Source organism: Polistes canadensis, unplaced genomic scaffold, assembly GCF_001313835.1.
Source record: "Polistes canadensis isolate GaletaPanama2010 unplaced genomic scaffold, ASM131383v1 scaffold_59, whole genome shotgun sequence".
Taxonomy (NCBI): Eukaryota; Metazoa; Arthropoda; class Insecta; order Hymenoptera; family Vespidae; genus Polistes; species Polistes canadensis.
The window spans coordinates 434183-454045 of NW_014569606.1; the positions used below are offsets into that span (position 1 = coordinate 434183).

The 19863-nt window shown below is 30.0% G+C and overlaps 3 protein-coding genes across 9 annotated transcripts; 1 reads left to right on the top strand and 2 right to left on the bottom strand.

Annotated features, from left to right (window-relative positions):
• Positions 1-41: 41 nt before the first annotated feature.
• Positions 42-6239, top strand: LOC106785924 (solute carrier family 2, facilitated glucose transporter member 1-like). 5 transcript variants are annotated; one of them, XM_014746763.1, is made up of 8 exons: positions 42-374; positions 1645-1715; positions 3852-3983; positions 4107-4380; positions 4453-4743; positions 4824-5230; positions 5311-5582; positions 5678-6072. In XM_014746763.1, the coding sequence occupies exons 1-8, from the start codon at positions 356-358 to the stop codon at positions 5775-5777; spliced, it is 1566 nt and encodes a 521-aa protein (XP_014602249.1). In that variant the 5' UTR covers positions 42-355; the 3' UTR covers positions 5778-6072. The 5 variants fall into 5 exon arrangements, with proteins under 5 accessions (XP_014602249.1, XP_014602250.1, XP_014602251.1 ...); XM_014746764.1 differs by lacking the exon at positions 42-374 and adding an exon at positions 1472-1507; XM_014746765.1 differs by lacking the exon at positions 42-374 and adding an exon at positions 3084-3192 and having other exon boundaries at positions 1643-1715.
• LOC106785927 (solute carrier family 25 member 35-like) lies at positions 5988-8123 on the bottom strand. 2 transcript variants are annotated; one of them, XM_014746774.1, is made up of 5 exons: positions 7743-8121; positions 7008-7389; positions 6561-6779; positions 6386-6500; positions 5988-6309 (listed from the first exon to the last, which is right to left on the bottom strand). In XM_014746774.1, the coding sequence occupies exons 1-5, from the start codon at positions 7790-7792 to the stop codon at positions 6116-6118; spliced, it is 960 nt and encodes a 319-aa protein (XP_014602260.1). In that variant the 5' UTR covers positions 7793-8121; the 3' UTR covers positions 5988-6115. The 2 variants fall into 2 exon arrangements, with proteins under 2 accessions (XP_014602260.1, XP_014602259.1); XM_014746773.1 differs by having other exon boundaries at positions 6386-6779; positions 7743-8123.
• Positions 8124-11690: 3567 nt separating this feature from the next.
• Positions 11691-19590, bottom strand: LOC106785925 (6-phosphofructo-2-kinase/fructose-2,6-bisphosphatase). 2 transcript variants are annotated; one of them, XM_014746766.1, is made up of 7 exons: positions 19311-19389; positions 15655-16082; positions 14978-15349; positions 14444-14545; positions 13982-14216; positions 13336-13463; positions 11691-11835 (listed from the first exon to the last, which is right to left on the bottom strand). In XM_014746766.1, the coding sequence occupies exons 1-7, from the start codon at positions 19387-19389 to the stop codon at positions 11779-11781; spliced, it is 1401 nt and encodes a 466-aa protein (XP_014602252.1). In that variant the 3' UTR covers positions 11691-11778. The 2 variants fall into 2 exon arrangements, with proteins under 2 accessions (XP_014602252.1, XP_014602253.1); XM_014746767.1 differs by lacking the exon at positions 11691-11835 and adding an exon at positions 12683-13034 and having other exon boundaries at positions 19311-19590.
• Positions 19591-19863: the final 273 nt, after the last annotated feature.

Below are 19863 nucleotides of genomic sequence, written 5' to 3' on the forward strand. Positions count from 1 at the left end.
TTATTTGGATATTATGTTACATAGCGCATAAATATGTGCGTAATAAGCATTGTTGAAATAAGTTTAATGGTGACAATCATTGATATTATAATTCATAGAGTTTGTTGATATAACTTTCAATAGGCAGAAGAAGCACAGCTTAGCATCGTCGTTTGCCGTTTTTGTACTTTTGTCGTTGAAGGACGCGCACGCATTCACTCACGTTCCGTTCGGGTTAGTGCACGGCTAGATGTTTGTATGAAAGCAAGTTGTAAACGCATCGATTCTTGAAACTTTGATCTTGTCACCTTTCGTTTTCCTTTTAATGTAATTACTCGTATTACTAAAATATCATAACTTCTTCAACTCGATTGAAATGATGGACGAAAATCAAGGTAAGTTTAATCAATTATGATTTTATTTTTATTTATTTATTCTCTTTTTTTCACAAAATCAATGTGTTAAAAAATAATTAACTTCTAATCGTTTTTATTTCAATACTAATTTTTTTATTTTTATTATTGATGTAAAAGAAATTGATCAATTTTCTAATTATCATACGTACTTTCTTGTCGATTATAAAAATAACTTGAAAACAACGCTAATATGACATGTATGTAATATTAAAGATAGAATATTTTTTATGTAGTTATAAAATCTTTCTTTTTTGTTTTTCTTGTTTTACAATACTATAACATTTAGCTAATTAAATAATAAAATATTTAAATAAGACGTCTAGTGCATCGTTAAGATACGTTTAAAAATTCGCTTGATTAATTAGGCATAATTGCATCCATGTGTACATGTACACATATGTTTGTTGCTTTTTATTTATGTATATAAAAATTTATAATTTTGTAAATAAGTATTATAAAAATTGTGATCGTAAAAATAATTTTATTTTTATTTTATGCAGTTGAATAATTCGTTATAATATAAATTAATGAACACAACTGTGAATAAAGTAGTATAAAAATATGAAAGTGAAGGTTTAAAAGATGACAAATTTATAGAAAGAACGATAAATAGAATTAGTATGACATGTCGTATCCTGTTAAGATATCCTGTCTCGTCAAATACTTTCATGTATAATAAGATAAGATAAGATTTCACTGAAGATATTTCATTAGTTAACAGTAAGAAAAGCTTTAGTACGATTGATATTTGCGAACAGTTGATTGATTTATCGTGAAATTTATAGTTTAAAATACGTACGTATTTGTTTACCTACATAGATTGAAAATAATTAAAAATTTTAAGATCATTATCAGTTTGATATTCAGTTCAGTTTCTATAAACATATTTGAATAATGCGAAAATATGTGTACTCGACATCTATGTATGTACGTTTACGATATTTAAGAGACGAATGATCTAACCTTAAAACTACATAACACCTGTGCATTTCTACTAATTTAAAACAGTAGCGCCACGCTCGGTATTTCAAGGACATTAACTTTTTACATTCTTTATTACTTTATATGACCCGCCATTTATAATCTTTCATATTTTCTAAACATGCTACCAGGTAGCTCTTGAATTCTATAAATAATTATTATTATCGTTAATAAGAGAAATGATATTTTAAATACGGTTCATATATTATCTATTAAGTTTGATTTCTCAAGCAAAATTTAATTTATGATTTTATATAATCAATTATAGAATCAGATGTTTCCGCACTGTGCATAGATGTGTCGAAAGCCACTCCAGTTACCGGTCAATTAAACAAAACCGTAAGTTAAGTTGTCACACACACCACACGCACACATTATACTTATTATTGTGATTGTTATTATTTATAATATATAAGCATGCAATTTTTGTCTTGTTTTGTATTTTATGTGTTATTGTCAATTACGTCCGAGTAATACAGGTATTTCAATTAGATTTTATTTTTATTTGTATACAAAAACTTTGTTTATAATACAGCATTTTTATTTCTATTCTCTATTTTGTCCTTTTTTATCTACACATTTTCCATTAAAATTCTGCTTTATTTGACTACCCTAACATCTTGTAAACGATATACTTTATACGTTTAATTTCTATTTATAATAACAACTTTAATTTTTTGATGTACAATTGCATGAAAAATATTTGATGATAGTTCTACTACGTCATTTATTATTTTCTATAACCTATTACTTTGATAGATATTTAGATAAATATATAAACACCAACAAGTTTACTTTTATTTTGCATAATTCATTGCGACGTAATAGTTATCTTTTATTATTTTTCTTACTTTTCTTTCTTCGTAGGAGAATTCCATCGCTAATCTTTTGACCTTAATAGCAATATTGTTTTTTAAATGATGTTACCTTGAAAATTAACATATTCTTATATAATATATTCATTTTTCTCTTATTAAACTGCGAGAAATGTTACTGTAATATTTGATATGCATATCGTTGCCTTTCCTTATCTACTTTAAACCTTGACACTTAAGTATTAAAACAGTATTTTTATAGATCTATCGCTCTTTCTTGAAAACTTTAATTCATTTCATAGCAATCTAAAAATATCTAATTATTTATATTTATATTACAGGTTTTTTTTTATTTCACTTGTAAGAGAATTTTAAAAATAAAATGTATATAATCCTTAAAAACAGTTTTATCTGTTCTTATCCTCAAAGGATTATAATTATTAGTAATTTATATCTCAGACTCTGGATAAACGATATTAAAAAATTTTCTCTCTTACATAATGTAATAATTAATGAAAAAATGTGCAAAATTGAGAAACTTAAATCATTGGTAATGTGACTAACCCAAAGCATTCTTTATTTATGCCTTAATATTGTAAGAAATTGTTTGAAATGACTTGATTAAATTAATTAATGAAAGACGTTAATTTGCATATTATCTTGATGTTTATTTGTTATTACTAATTAAAAACAATTTGTAGTACATGAAGCCTGGTATGTCTCGTGTCGTTTTAATTTAATCTATTATTATTTGCTTTGATCTCTGGTAATTTAATCAATGAAATACTAATCGATTTAAATAATATTATTTAAATTATAATGATGATAATGCATGATTAATTGCACATCTGACTAGTTTCCAGGTATTTCTACGATGTGTGATATTTTTTAGTTTTGTTTCGTTCTCTACCATCCCTGGCTTATCCATTCTTTCTCACTGATTGGTCTTCAAAGGTGCAACATATTCTACGTATTGTTTGTGATGCTTATTTATTCCAACGGTATGGTTATTGGTTTTTCATATTATTATAGTTTTATAAGGAGAAGGGTCGGTGAAGATAGAACAGTGAAAATTTGATCTCTAAAGTATGTTGCATTATGTTGTCTATCAGAAATGGGCTATCGCAATTACTTGTATAATTCATCAATCATTTAACTGTTACTCCTTTATTTTCTATTGAAAATAAGTTTTAACTATTTTTCTCGATTTCAATTGTATTATAATTTTTTATAATCATTATAATAATATGAAAATTATTTGTATTTTGTAGATTACCAGATATATATGATAATTTTTATTTGTAATTGTTTCATTAATATCTATACATGTATGTATGTATGTCCTATGTGAAATTATAAAAGTAATTAATAACAAGTTTCAAACTAATTAGCAGTTATAAATGTAAAATATATGTATATAAATATACTTTTAATTATTAATTAGTTTTAAATCTAGTAATGTACATTTTAAAACGGTGTCATGCATTCATTGTAACCTCTTATTGGTTTTTCTTTATTAATGGGATTTATATTGCAGTTTCAGTTTACTTTCCTTTTTCTTTATATTTCTATGCATGATTCTTGTAAAAAATTTTTTATTAGATTTTATATTAGAATGGAAAATGTATTGTTTTTAATTGAGCTTAATTATTGCTTTTAGAAAGAAGAAAATGAAATTGATCCTAAATCAGGTAGATGGACTACTTTATTGGTCTTGGCAGGAGTTACGTGTTGTTTGGGTTCCGCACTACCCGCAGGATATAACTTAGGTGTATTAAACAATCCTGCAGATGTCAGTATTATAACAATTATTTAACTTGATAGACTGTTTATAATAAATTAGAATTATAATTAGAATTATAATTTGAATTATTATTGAAATCATAAGATATTAATCATTATTTTTGTATTCTAGTTAATCAGAAACTTTTGTAATCAAAGTATTATTGAAAGGTATGACATACAATTAACTCACAATGAAATAATGATACTATGGGCTACAATAGTATCAGTTTTTTTAATTGGCGGAGTGACCGGCTCATTGGTAGCAAGTTGGTTTGCGGATAAATTTGGAAGAAAAGGAGCATTAATGACTGGAAACATTTTTGGAATTTTGGGTGCTATCCTCTTCCTTCTTGTACCAGCATTAAATTCTGTTGAATTGTTACTTGCAGGTCGACTGATTGTTGGTAAGAATAATTTACACACAATGTATCTAAAAATATATTTAAAAGTCCATTAAATATATTTTATTACATCAGGTCTGTCGGGAGGATTAGCTACAAGTTTATTACCAATGTATATGACAGAAATAGCACCTCTTAAATTAAGAGGTGCTGTCGGAGTATTATGTCAATTAGGTATTACAAGCGGCGTATTTCTTGCACAAATTGTAGGACTTGATACAGTGTTGGGTACTGAAGAAAATTGGCATATCATGTTAGCAGCAGTTGCAATTTTATGTGCAATTGCTTTACTCATTACTTTCATACTGCCAGAAAGTCCCAAATATTTATACATTATTAAGGAACAACAAAGTAAAGCTCTTAAAGGTTAGCAATTTAACTTTTTTGTTAAAATTAACAAAAAATAAATCTCAATTATAAATTAATAACATAAAATTGTATTACAGAGTTAAGTCGTTTGCGTAATATGGATATAATGTTATTACAAAACGAAGTTGCTGGTTTACAACATGAATTCATGACCAGATCGTCTGCAGATACTTGGACGATAGGTCGTATATTTAGAGAACCTACTGTTAGATTACCTCTATTCCTAGTATGCTCTCTCCAATTTGGTCAGCAACTGACTGGTATAAGCGCAGTATTCTACTACTCAAATTCGATATTTAAGGATGCAGAGTTAGGAAATACTGGATCACAATATGCTACTCTTGGAACTGGGCTAGCTAATATCGCTATGGCTGTGATATCTGTTCCTGTTATGTCGTTATTCCATAGACGGATTGTTTTATTAAGTAGTTGTTATTTATGTATTGGATGCCTAATCATTTTATGTGCTTCCATAGTTTTAATTGTAAGTTTCTCGTAAAACTGTTTACACCTTTATAGAAAAAAAAAGAAAGTGGATTTCTAATGTCTTTTTGATTGTTACAGCATACAGTTTCATTTATGCCATGGGTGTGTATAGTGGCAGTAATTGCTTATGTCATTTTTTATGGTATTGGCCTTGGTCCAATTCCTTTTTTTATTGGGTCGGAATTGTTTGATGTTGGACCCAGACCTATTGCGATGTCTCTTGGAAGTGTTTGCAATTGGGGTGGTAATTTTTTAGTTGGAATGTTATTTCCAACGATGCTAGAATTAATAGGCCCTTACACCTTCCTAATCTTTACAGCATGTATTTTACTTCTAGCACTATTTGTCGGGTACAGTAATAACATTTTATCATTTACAATATCATTGCTCTAACAAAAGTAAATATTTCTTTTATTTTAATTAAATTTGTTTCAATTATTTTTAGTTTTTATTTGCCAGAAACACGTGGTAGAAGCACTATGGAAGTAGCAGCATCTATTACTCAAGGATTGCGATCAAGACCAAATGCAAAGTTTGTGACTTAAATAATACATTTCTAAGGTATTTGAAAGTGATGATTAATAAAAAAAGAACTTATTTATGGTATAAAAACTTTATTCCGTAGTCAATAACATTTCGGAAAAAATTGAATATTATAAAAAGTAAGCATAAAAGCAGCAACAGTTGCAGGATTGTAATTTGCTTAATGTTTTACATCATTTTTGAAAGGAACATTATTTTATACGCTAACTGTATAATTTTTTGACGAAGAAATGAATTTATTTTAACTATTATATATATTTACATAAACAAATATACACAATCTACATTTCCATTACATAGAATGCAATTGATTATTTATATATATAAAGATTAATACGTTTTATGTTCTTACATCATCGTATAATTGATCTAATTTTTTATAGAATACTAAACATAAAACTGTGTGCGGTGCTATTCTCATCCACGTTGGGAAAGTTCCTTTGTATAAGCCATATAAACCTTCTGTTCGCCAAATTTTAACTAAAGCGTCAAAGAGCCCATTATAGAGAGTACCTTTACCATCTTTCGTTGCTTCTGTATACATACAGTAATATTCAAGAATGATCAACCATCATTATAATAGAATGAAAAGGCATACATGAGCACTTACTTTGATTATATAACCTTGTGGCCAATACATCAAAAGGTTGCATAGTAACGGCTACACACGATCCACCGATTAACGAGGAAACGAATGTTGAAGTTATAGGATAGTCTGTAAGTATCTGAACAAATGAAACAAAAGTTGTATTTGAGACAAATTTATCACATGATCGTCTACTTACATTCAAAGATTCTAACCAATCCGAAACCAAACCGAACGTAGTCAATTGCGTAGACGATCCAACAAATAATCTTGGTATATTGGCATACCAGCCACGATATACCGCAGCGATACCACCTTGTTTCCAAAGTTTTTTAAATGCTGACCACGTTCCAGTATGATTGTGTTGATGACCAACAGCAATAGATTGCGCAGATTGAGCTTGTATTTGTGTCTTGACCTAATATCCAGATTTTGATTGATTAAAATAAATTCGTCTCAAACGTATCTATGAACAACAACTTAGTGTTATGATGAAGTCGTATGAGAATAAAAAGAAGAAGATTTCAATTGGAAGCAATCATGATCGCTAAATGATTAGTTCTTATTATTGGTCATCAACTAACTTTAGTATGATAAGCGTAGAAATATAGGAGCTGAATTTTGCACATATTTCCAATTATATTACCAAATAGAATGGGCTACCGAGAACACCCCCTAAGCAACCAGCCAATCCTGTGATGAGCACAGTTTTCAGGATATCCGTATTTCCTTTACTGTCTTGTATGAAACCATACTTTTTAGCACTGTTATATACACCTAATCGTATACCGTTGAGAACGACCTGAAAATATAATGCTGATGCAATACCAGATTGTAAAGCAAATATTCCTTCGTGTTTGGCTATCAAATAAGCAGCGTGAAATGTATTTTTGTATATCTTTCTGTAAGCTCCTCTAGCTTCGAGTTCTCCTTGGAGTTGCAATCGTATTTTAATAACGTCTGCTGGATTAGTAAATAGTCCAGCGCCTGCAGCCGCTACCGCTCCTATCACAAATTCCGCTCCAAGTCTAGAAAAAGAAACGTAATAAATTAACTAAAACTTAAATTATTATTCGTAAAAAAGAAAAAATGGTAAAAAGACGAATAAATTAAATTCAAACGATCGAGAACGAGCGCATTTGAACGTGACCAATGAAACACTAACTATTTTTCGCGTACTCTTCATCGATTGGTCGACATACAAATTCGATACTAAATCGAGTAAACGATAATAATATCGAATTGTAAACGAAATTACACTTTATTATTGCATAACACCGGCGTAAGTTTTCGAATGAATAAGACACGCGAGTTTTAATACTACTTTTGATTATGAAACCTACTAAACGCGAAAAAATGATATGTTTTTAAAATCGCTTACGGTTTTTCTTTTTCTATAATCGATACAGTGAGATTTTCGGCGGTAGCCATGTTGAAAAATATAAATCAAGTTCACTGGGACACGAAATTGAAGACGCGAGCTTATCTGTGTCAAGATATGTGTAACACCAAACGCACACGTTCAAAATGGAAACTAATACGGAGAGTGACTAAAAGAAAAAATATTTAGATGACGAACTGTGTGAAACAAATTCTATGTGTTATACCTATTTATTACTTCAGTCACTGAACCTCATCGCGCAGCGTTTCATCATCTTTACGTCATTCTTTTACTAGATATTGATATTTATTTACATTAGACAATCACTTTAGGAAATAAATTTATTAGTCCTTTATCTGTAAGCATATTTTCTTATCTTTAATATTTTATATCACCTAACAGTCGTTTCGTTTTTATTATTCTTTTATAAATGTTTTCTTAAATTTTTTTTTAGAAATTTTCATATTAACAAACATATTTTTTTATTTATATCTATCGATTAATTATACAAATAAGCTTAAGTTGACTAATTGAGTTATTTAGAATTTGGAAGGTCTTACAATTTCATAATCATAGGACATATATATGTTCAGTGCTATGCAATTATAAATTTTAATTCATTTGATATCTATCTAATCTGAAGATATCGTTTAACTGTTTGAATACTAACGGTTAATCTTACTTCACTTTTGTTTAACTTAAGAATCTGACGAAATTTTTTCTTACGTTTGAGTAATTGTTATCTATTTTTATTTTTATAAGTTAATATATTTTATATTAACATTTTTATGTACATGTTTTTATAATTAAAAAGAAAACATATGCTATAAATTTATCGTATGTACTTCATTGAAATATCGAAAAAAGTCGATCGAAGCATAAAAACAAACATAATTGGTTAAAAAGAAAAAATGTAAAAGTAAAGAATTTAAATATTTTTCTCGAAAATATATATTGGTCTTCATGCTTTCATGGGAATAATTTTACAAAATATACACGTGGTCTCAAAACCATTTTAATATCGATCGTAACATTTTCCTTTCTTTTTTCGAACAAAAATTATCATTTCGTAATAATCAAAAATTTTAATGTAACGAAAATTGATCGTTTGATTAATAAATCGATCGTTAATTGATCAGCGAAACTCGATGACGTGTGATATCGTTTCATTCTTACGATAAATAAAATTTGAAAAATAGAAATTTTATTTCTCTTCTTCTTCTTTTTCTTCTTCTACGATTGATTATCTGTATTTTTTATTTTTTGGTCATCTTTTATTAAGAATATTTTACGATATGCTATATATATTCATACTGATTACAACTTTGATATATAATACGAATAATGTGCGACAAAATTACACTTAATAAGATTAAAACGATACGAAAGCTCGTTTAATACTAAACTAATCACATTTGCAAATCTAAAATAAAATAAAAAAAAAAGAAATAAAATAAAAATGACGAACCGATTGTCACGATTGTTGTTCAGCGTTGACATGAATATAATATTACGTATGTGCAATTGCATGTATTATCCGCTTATACTGTATTTTACATCCTTTCAAACAGTTTTATATTGTCTTTAATTTTTAAACACACTTTTCTGTGCAATATATGAATACTTCAACGAAAAAAATAATGTAGTTTGAAAGGGTGAATTAAAATATACATAAATTTGTCGAGACACAACGCAAATATACGATTTACAGTAAAGTAATAAAATATTCGTGAAAAACGTGGGTTTGTATTGACGAGGAAATCAAGATTTTATGCATTTTTTAAAATAATATAAATTAAAATATACTCGTGCATTTTTAACGTGACGACGAAAACAGAAATTAAATTCACAATATTGTTTACGTTATTTTCTTTGGTCTCGTGTCGAACGTCTAGAAATTTTCTTATATAAATCTAAGAAAATTGAATGCGCGTCTTAGAATAGAAACGCTGCATTTGTTGCTATGTATATCTACATATATTTATATATATGTGCATATATGTATGTATATACGTATAAGTAAAATAAAATTTCGGCATTGGAAGTTTACAATACCCGTAAAATACATAGCTCGTGCTATGTACAAGTATTTCGCTATTTAAATTTAATGATAAAAACTTACATGTTTGTTAATATTCAGTCGTGTAACTTCATTGTTTCATTACCCTTTTACATTTTTATTTAAGTATATATTTATATATGTAAAACGAGATTACGTAAAAATACTTTTTAATTTATCACGATTCGTGCATATGTTTGTATTAAAATATAACAATAAGGTTGGGCGGAAGAGGGGATGTTATCGCTTAACGTTTAAAATACTAAACATCTTCTTCGATTTCGAATGCGATAAAATTGGGGTTGAAATAGAAAAACAGAAAGATTTTATTATATCAAAATAAAAAATTATTTTTAATTTCAATTCTTGCAAGAATTAAAAGAATTGTGTTTTTTGCTATCTTCCATAGAAAAGAAAAAAGATGTTTGTTGTAAAAACGTTAGGATAAATCATCCCTTTACGTATATTAATTATATGCAACGAATTTACCTAAAACGTTGTTCCACGATCATCATGTGTTTCAACACATTTTATATATATACAACAGACCTGCCCAATCATAAATTTAAGGAATCACCTTACTCTTATCCCATTTGTATTCGATCTTTACATATCACACCAATATTTTCTTTTCTTTTATTCACTCTAAACATCTTTCTAAGTACTTTCGCAGAATATCACGTGACTTATAATAATTATCATTTAAAGGAATGCTAATTATATATGTATAAGAAAGAGAGGCATACTCTGTTAATCATCGACGTTCTCTGCGCGCATAAACTGAAACAAAAAGGAATTCAATCGTTGTACGCGTTAGGGAAACGCGCGACGATTTAAAACGTTCTTTTAAAACTCATCATCATCAAAATATTTGTTGATAAATAAATTTAAATCCTATTTTAAAACAGCAATTCACCTAAGAATATAGTTGAGTGATTTATTCGAATAATTAGAATACTCGTATCTTGGCAAGATACGATTTCGAATTCTTTGAATAATTTTAACCATTATTGCTATGCTTATTACCAAAGAATATTCATTATTATACTAATCATCATAATCGATGGATATTCATTAAAATTATATTATGTTAACAACGCAATGAATAATTGAAAGAATGTTAATCGTATATATTAGATGTTGTAATTAATTCGGTGCCCTGATATTAAATTCATTGCATCAAAATCGCTAACTTTTTTCGTCAAAGAATTCAGCAGTTGCTTGAAAAATGGACCAGAGTCATCGAAAATAATGGAGACTATTTCGAAGAATAACAAATGTATGATTTTTATAAATAAATACTAAATTTGTTAAAAAGGCACAGAATTAAATGCTACATCTAATATATTATAATATACATATTATATACATATTACAAATATATAATTATAATATATTGATAAAAAAAAATCATTAAACTAAAATCGTGCGTAGAAATTTGGTAGGAACTCCTCCTCGCATAAAATATATTTATTCGACAAGTTTAATAAGCTCACGAAAAATAGCTAATGAACGATTAAATGTCGGAAGTCTTGATATAATATTATCGACTGAGCAGACCTGCTTGTGTAGATTTCGCATAAATTGTATATATATGTTTATGAATTTATGAATGAATAAGTATGTGAGTATATATTATATATATATATATAATGCGCACGTCTGTAACATAGATGTATTATGAAGAATATAGTCATCGATTACCGTTAGGTACATTTGCCGAAATTGTTTGATGTAGATCGTCCGAAGATAAAAATTAATAGAAAAGAAATGAGTCTGTTTGTTGAGGGCGTTAATGTCATCATCATCATCGTCAATGATGGGCAGCCAGCTGCCAATATACAATGTGTCGCTTAAACGCCTCTATCTATTTCTTTTTTTTCTCTTTCATTTTGTCTTTTATTCTGAGTCTGTCTGTTTATCATTAACGATCGTAGAGCAGTTAGGATTGCGTGCTGCACTATAAAATGGTCGTTATCACGTGCGTAGAACTTTTCCTTTTCTTCTGAATCGTTCTTCCAAATATCCTGGGATCTGAAAATAGTTTTACATCGGGGATTACAGGGCGTTATCTCGGTCGGGGTTATACATAAGATCAATGGAACATCGTTTAAGTATGTATGTCTATATGGTTCCAAATAAATAATTTTCTTCTAATAGGAAAAATAGCCTAAGTTATCACTTTATTATCAATTACTTTATCGTAAATTAATCCTAAACTTTAGAGTACTTAGATAGAATAAACTAGATTAAAACAAGACTAGTGATAATGAAGATCATAGATAATAGAATCGTTAAAAAAATATTTTCTGATGCAATAAATATTAAAACAAAAAAAAAGACGCGAACTCTTCGATAGCATCGTTGACATCGTCGTTGAAAGTTGAGCTACATGCATCGTGCAAATTATAAAAAAACAAAAATCAAGAAAATCTATAAACAAATCGGTGACACATCATTATCATTTCGTATTGAGCGAGCGTCACTTTTCAAGCTTTTCTTAGCCATTCTGTATTCGAAGCAAAGCGCTCTATGTGGCATTTATTTAAAGTATAGAAACGTTAATATCGTGACATCGAGTCATTAGAGATATCAACGTTCTGGAAGAAGTTTCTACGCTTTTTCTTGCAATAAATGATGCTCGATAATCTTAAAAAATGTAATGCTATTTGATTATGTCATTTGCGGATAAATATAACGCTAGAAAAGAGAAAGTATGAAACTGCACCGAATACTTCGATATACGTAAGTGTACGTTTTTAATGATGAATACAATATCATAGGGGAGGTGGGGTCGGAAGGTTGGAGTTTAATTAAATTTGTTGGATGATGAGGGTTTAAGAGAAGGGGTGCAAAGGGGTCATCACATACTGCTTATTTGATAAAACAATCATTATCTTTGGATATATTTTACATTAGTGTAGAGTACAATCATAAGAAGTATATATGTACGATCACAATAAAACGCTTAAGCCCTAAAAAGTACACCATTTAAATCGAATAAAATGCATGCGACGAGAAAGAGTTTAGTTTATAAAAAATAAAAAAAGCCATTCGAATATCAGAAAGGATATCGGGCTTGAAGGATTTAAAAAACAAAAATATAGAAAAAGAGAAAAATAAACAAAAAAGGGTTCGGGGGGAGGGGCATGGACGATCTCCAGCGTAGGGTTTCCAATCAGAAACAAATAAACCGTTCTGTATCGCTACCGCTAAACAGTCAGGTAGGCAGTCTGGGAATATTAAAACATAAGCAATGTAAAAAAGATTTATATATGTATACTAAATGTTGTTTTTATTGGTGCAGTATCAAAAAAGATAGAAAAAAAACACGTAGGAAAAAAGAAAATATAGCGAGCAAATATTATAAGGTTTCGTAAGTAACTTATTGTTAGAATTGTATCGTTTTGTCGATTACTAAGATCAAAGCATCTGACGCTTCTTTCACTTTCTCTCTAATTTTTTCTCTCTCACACACATATACACACACCCACGCAAACAAAACATTCGTTACAATTGTATGATCGGGTCTACCTTTGGTTTTGGCCGATGAGTATCCACTGCATCGATTGGAAGTCGTATGTGTTCCACTTTACAACCATATGCAACGGGTGTTAATTTAATGATGGTATGCAATGGTACCTGAAGATACGGTAGTTCCTCTGTAATCAATGGAACAACACCCATTACCCCTTCGATTTTTGAAAAAGAAAAAAAAAGAAATTTTTTAATATGAACATTTGTAAAATGCATTGCAAAAATAAGTATTTATATAACGGCGCAAGAGATACGATTGTAAATCACTTTTAACGAGTCGTAGTAAAATTACATAAACCAGATTATCCATTGATTTATTTTATTTTGTCGTATCGCTCGAATGTATTATACTTGTCAAGGATCGGAGGTCAAACAAGTTATTAAAAAAAAAAAAAAAAAAAGAAGCAGACATTATTTCGTTAAACAAGTATTACGCAATCCAATTGCGCATTTGCGAATATAACAAGCAAATGAAAATAGTTAAAATTGCTTAGCTAACAATTTTTATTATTACACATAATGAGCGTTAATTGATCTTCCAAAAGCGTTAAAAGACTGCAAGTGCAATAAAGAAAAAAATCGAGTGAAAATAAGAAAAAAAAACAAATAAAAAAAAGTTTTTTTTAAATAAAGAAAATCGTACCTGCACTCTTGTCCAAGAAATAAGCTAGGAGACAACGTAGCACCGCTTGATGACTGACGACTAAAACATTACCCTGCCTTTCCAATTCCATTATAACGGGCTCCAACCGTGCTACCAAATCCTCATAGCTCTCACCTCGTGGATAACGATAGGAGAATTTATTTTGATCCCTTGCAGCAAAGTCCGTTGGATATTTATCGGCTATCTCCTCGTAGGTCATCTCTTCGCAAATTCCCTGATTAAGTTGATTAGGTGGTAGGTTGGTAGAGAAAGAGAGATAGTGAACAGGTATAGAAAACAAAAAAAGAAAAAAGGAATGATAAGCAAATGGCACAAATTTCAACAACTATTTTCTTCAGATAACATTATTATTAAAAGTAATAATAATAGCGAAGAAAAAGTTGGATAGAATAATACGGAATCGTCTGAACGATACCAAATGATTATACGTCCTGAACATACGGCATCAATCTCATTGAGAGCTTTCCATCTTTCCTGCGGTGCTTGCACGTCTGCTACCGTCTGAATAGTCCTTTTCAACCAGCTCGTCCATACTCTAAGACCCTGTATACAAAAGTTTATAGCATCGCATATGAGATGAGGAATCCTTCTTAGGATTTAAAGTTAGAAAAGGAAATGTCACGGATACGAGTTGACTTTGACTTTCGATAGTCCCCCTCCCACCCTTCGATCTGCTGCTAGATTAATATTATTATAATTATTTTTCTGTGAGTAACACATATACGAGTAAGAAACTTTTCTTTAGATATACTTTCTCTTATTCCTCGCGAAAAATAATATTATTCGAATTTTTAACTAATCTACACCCACCAACTTGTAATTGTATTTGAGATCCAATAAAAAAAAATAGAAAAAAATAAAATAAAAAAAAATAAAAAAACAATTCTTTAAACGTGGGTATGGCAATTCGATCGAAGTGTCGCTCAGAGTGACTTTAAAAAGACATGATGAGTTGAATGTTGGAATAACATAGACCTGAATATCCTGACTGGTAATGTAGGTAGCTAATGCCCTGGCGTACTCCCGACCTCTTTCACTAAGATCCGAGTCACCTCCTATTCTACCTTCCAGATTCATCATACTCTCGCCATGCCTGGTTAGATATATCGTACGTGGTACAATGTGTATATTCATCAAATAGTAGACGATTCTGCTCTGTATGTGCCCCTCGTGTTTATGAACTATTACTTTTTCCCCGGTGTTATAGATTTTCATGAAAGACAGATCGTTCTCGTAATCTTCGTCCAATGGCTGATATCTTTCCCTATAGTGTTCGATCCGCAATATAAAGTCGGCCAATACTTCTTCCTTATTCATATTAGCATAATCCGGGCTGCTAACTTTGACCTAATGAACATGATTACATAATATACTGACTGAGAGAGATAGGAAATAGAAAAGAATTGTAATAGATTAGAGAAAATGTTGTTTGTAAATTAGGTGAAAGAGTTATATCTTATCCTTGATGCTTTTTTATTACTATAATACTATCGTTTATGATACTTATATTGTTTTTTGTTCTTTCACGTTCAAACGAAAGGCAATTTATCGACCGCTAGAGTGATGATATCATCTACGTATTGTATTAGTAATTCAATACGGTTATATATTGTAAATTAATTGGAAAGAGAACAATTGTGTATTTCCTTTACCTCCATGATATTTTGCTCGACTATTTCAGGGTCGTTGCAAACGGATTCGACGAAAAATAATTTGTAATCCATTTTTGCGACAACGATGTCGTGGATCATTCTACGCCGATCCACGGTAGAATTGGTGGCATCGAAAACAGCAACCTCGCCATCACCGCTCTCCAGCCAACGACAAACGTCGTTCAATGCGTCCACAGCACATTGAGTCCGTATTGCCATAGCTTTGATATTATCCGCACGGAAAAATTCGTGACATTGATAGGCAGTAGTGGCATGCCTTCTATACTCCCCAAGATTGAAGACTTTCGTGCTTATTCCAATCCAATTGAGATACCTGCAGAGCTTCTTTGAAATGTAGGTCTTGCCACGAGCTGGCAAACCTACCATAGCTATTACATGGGGTTTGTTTACAAAATTAGCTCGTTCCCCTAGAAAAAGAAAGATAAAACGAAGAAAATAAATGGAATTTTTCGATTTCAATTATAATTGTACTTTTATGATCATCTTTATGATATAAATGTTAATCTTGAGTCATTTAGAAAAAGAAACAAAAATTTATATATTTTATACAAAAATCAATTTATTCTTTTTTATCTTTTTACGACACGTTGTGTGTGTATTGTGTGTGTGTGTAAGTTCGTGAGTCAACAAAACGAGAGATATAAATTTTCCGAAGCTTATTGCGGTCAAGCGAGAAGTCAATGTTATCATATTTAACGTATGCGGCTCATTGCATCCCGAGCTACGCTAATATAATTTATTGTTTGAGGTCTGTTCATATTGCGAAGAGATTGCAAAATATTTGTGTATATATATTTAGTTGAATAGAGACATTTTTTATTTTGTTTTTATTATTTGTTTTTTTCTCTGCTATGAAATGCAGACGATCTTGTATCATGAGTTTATCTCATATTACTTGTGTCCAGAAAATTATGAAGGAAATATCTCCTTTAGAAATCTGTTAGCATAATTTGTTTTTATAAGTTATCGCGGTACTTGTCACAATCTACAAGGCAAATGTTTGGGAAGATATCGTCGACAAATTTACGAGCAGTACTGTATTTTACAGTAATATTAACATTTATGTAACGAAGAGACTTGCAAATTGGATTCCTAGAATAACAAACGATTATTTATTTCCCATTTTGTTACAATATGATAACAGCTGATTAACACGTTGACTGCCGCGCGCTTTTCACATGATTTGTCTGCCACGCCTACATGAATTTTCTATTATGAAATGCATATTTTGTTGAAATTTTGTTTACAACTAATAAACGACGTTGTATAATTGTGTTTTGTCTATTTTTTATGGTGAAGTCACCGGTGACCGTTGAGGCGCTGTGGGCCATTTTATAATTATTAGCTCCTAAATACGGAAAAGATTGAGGAATTTATAGCAACGAATAATTTCTGACCGTGACGATTGATTTTATTTGCAGAAGACCTATACAAAGACCAATGAGATCGAGTTCCACAAAAAATATATTATATTTACTCGGTTTATAATAGTCACAAACCCCTTCGAAGAACCTCCAACGGATTGTTTAGTATTTTCTTAAAATTTTTCTATTTAATATTTTCTTCGAAATTTTATCTCTGTTTGCAAGAATCTGAAATTAGATAGTTTTCAACAAGTACTTACGTTGTAAATTCAATTATGTTATAGAAACAAGTAACTCGGAAAAATATTTCCATTCCCGATTTTAAGATGAAGTTAGAAAAGTATTTAGTACAATGTTCTGATGTTGAAGATTGCATTTTATCAAGCAATTACGTACAGAAAAGACGTAATCACGAATTAAAAAAAGAATCGGGAAGTGCTGATTGTTTTTGATTACATTTTCTTTGTCTACCGTGTCTAATCGTAACTCATCGAAGTGTACCCAAATAAAATGTACATTTTCTTTGTAAAAAAAAAAATTATTTTTGCATGCTCTGTATGTCATAAATTTCTTCACAAACACCTATAAAAACAATGATATTATTTAAAAATTTATCATAATCGATATTTATTTTAATTATGTATTTTTATTAACGATTGTTTTGAGGTCACCGGTGACCTACACGACAGTCAACGTGTTAAAGTAGCGTATAATGTCTTAAAGATATTTAACCAAATGTATTTTGTGTGTGTGTTTCAAAGGAAAAATAATTTCTATTTAATTATCGGCTGAGAAAGAGAGAGATTAGATAAAGCAAAAAATGTAAATTATTGAGAGACTACAATATCGAAAATTCTTATAGATAATAATAATCATTTGAAAGTAATCTTTCATTCTAATGAACAATGATAATATGTATATCACAATATCAATAATTAACAAATACCGTATATCTACCTAATGATCATGATAAATAAATTGATAAACTAATATTGATAGAATTAAATATCTTATTGTTGACGTAATATATATATATCAGATATATTTAAAAAATATTTAAGATAGAGATCGAGATCGAGAAAAACGTGATGCATACGTTTATAAAATACTAATAGTACATATAAAAAACCATGCATTTTTTTACAAATAATTTAATATTTCTAATTTTTAAAAACGTAAAAGAATACTGCATTTTGACAAGAACGTTGTTCGACAATATTTGTAAATCGTTCGTCAAAATTCACCAATTTCCGGCTTTCTTCTAAAACAAGAAATTCGAAAAGTATATATACGTAATAAGTAAATACTTCAAACATTTAAACGATAAATCAAAATAAAATTAGTTGAAATAAGATGAATTTACGAGCAAGGATAGAATAGAAAGAAAATATAAAACATAATTTGCTGGTCGAAATGACGACGAGCACGTGGCGCGAAAGCGTGTCTATTTTAAACGCAACTTCTTTGCTTCTCGTCTCGTAGCTTTAATAAACGAAATGAGAGAGACGAATTCGATCGAATTTTCGTAGATCGTGCCAACGATTCTTATTTGATCCCCCCTCTAACCCGATCGTCTCTTGTTCCTTCACTATCCTTTATTTTTCATCTCTATCTCTATCTCTCTCGCCCTCATACTTCCTGTTTTTCTCTCCATCTTGCTCACTCTTTCTCTCTGGCCACCACGCTTCAATACTTGTATTATTCTTTCTACGACACTATTTACGTATATATTCAAGTATACGTTCATCATACACGATTTATGTATACAACAATCGTAAGTATTATTTCATTCTATCCTTGCTTATTTGCGTCTTAAAAGTCTCGTTATTTCATTTTAACGATAATCTTGTTAAATGTGCGCGCTCCCTTAACGCGTATATCGATTTTATTTTCTTACCAAAAAGAATCGAATGAAATCAAAATAAATAATAAATTATAAACGAAAATACAAAGAGAATAGGGGGAGAGACAAGAAAAAGCGCGTGAATATGAACGAACGTGTATATACGTTTTGCAGGTTATGTTTCCCGTGGAAGAGGTAAGATTGAACTGTCAAAGCAAAAAAGGAAGTTAGGAAAAAGTGGATAAAGAAAAAAATCTTCCGAAGGAAGAGAAAGATAGGTAAGAGTATGAGAAAAAGAGCAGATCGAGAAAACACGTTTTTGCGTGATTGATTGAAAAAAGAAATATTGTTTTGTAAGGCAGATATTTTGTAATTAAGAGAGAAAGATTTCTTTGTAAATAAGAACTAATAATAAAAAAGCGGCATACCTCGAATTGGAAAAGGTTTCGTTTGTATCGTGTCCGACGTTGGTGGTGTATAGTGCATCTCAATTTTCGGATCGGTCATATTAGAATTCCAAAATTTTCTACCTCACAAAACGTAAACGTTTTTCGAACGAAGAAACCGTACTCCTACTGAATTCGTCCGTCCGGTTGCGCGGTACAAAACGGTGTTGAATAGAAACTGAAACACGGGTAGAGAGATGAGCAATGAAAGTAAGTGAGGGAGAGAGGGTAACTAGTGAGAGAATGAGTGTGGAGGGGAGAGAAAAAGTTCAGGATTGAAGAACTGTCACACCAACTACTGATTACCATATTATCAATCATTTTTGTACTGTATTCCATTTCGATTTAACGTATACTTTTCCGTGTTTTTCCGAAGTATCGAAGTATCATTTTATTACACGCACCATCTTCCTTATTTTCTTATCAAGTGACTTTGACTCAAAAATATCCGATTGTTCGAAATCTTGATCGTTTTCCTTACCGACCAATCAATGCAACAAATATGTATGGAAGATGTGCATATCTAATGCAAAAT

What these genes read in the sequence shown, in the direction of transcription:
- LOC106785925 (XM_014746766.1), bottom strand. Translation starts at nt 19,389, where the DNA reads ATGACCGATCCGAAAATTGAGATGCACTATACACCACCAACGTCGGAC. An exon ending in TCGAGCAAAATATCATGGAG is followed by an intron (nt 15,350 to 15,654) that starts GTAAAGGAAATA and finishes CATGTTCATTAG; the next exon opens with GTCAAAGTTAGCAGCCCGGA. An exon ending in CTCATCGGCCAAAACCAAAG is followed by an intron (nt 11,836 to 13,335) that starts GTAGACCCGATC and finishes AACTATTTTCAG; the next exon opens with ATCCCAGGATATTTGGAAGA.
- LOC106785924 (XM_014746762.1), top strand. Translation starts at nt 2,574, where the DNA reads ATGTATATAATCCTTAAAAACAGTTTTATCTGTTCTTATCCTCAAAGG. An exon ending in TATTAAACAATCCTGCAGAT is followed by an intron (nt 3,984 to 4,106) that starts GTCAGTATTATA and finishes TTTGTATTCTAG; the next exon opens with TTAATCAGAAACTTTTGTAA. An exon ending in TGCAGGTCGACTGATTGTTG is followed by an intron (nt 4,381 to 4,452) that starts GTAAGAATAATT and finishes TTATTACATCAG; the next exon opens with GTCTGTCGGGAGGATTAGCT.
- LOC106785927 (XM_014746773.1), bottom strand. Translation starts at nt 7,792, where the DNA reads ATGGCTACCGCCGAAAATCTCACTGTATCGATTATAGAAAAAGAAAAA. An exon ending in ATTATAGAAAAAGAAAAACC is followed by an intron (nt 7,390 to 7,742) that starts GTAAGCGATTTT and finishes TTCTTTTTCTAG; the next exon opens with ACTTGGAGCGGAATTTGTGA. An exon ending in CACAAGGTTATATAATCAAA is followed by an intron (nt 6,310 to 6,385) that starts GTAAGTGCTCAT and finishes GTATGTATACAG; the next exon opens with AAGCAACGAAAGATGGTAAA.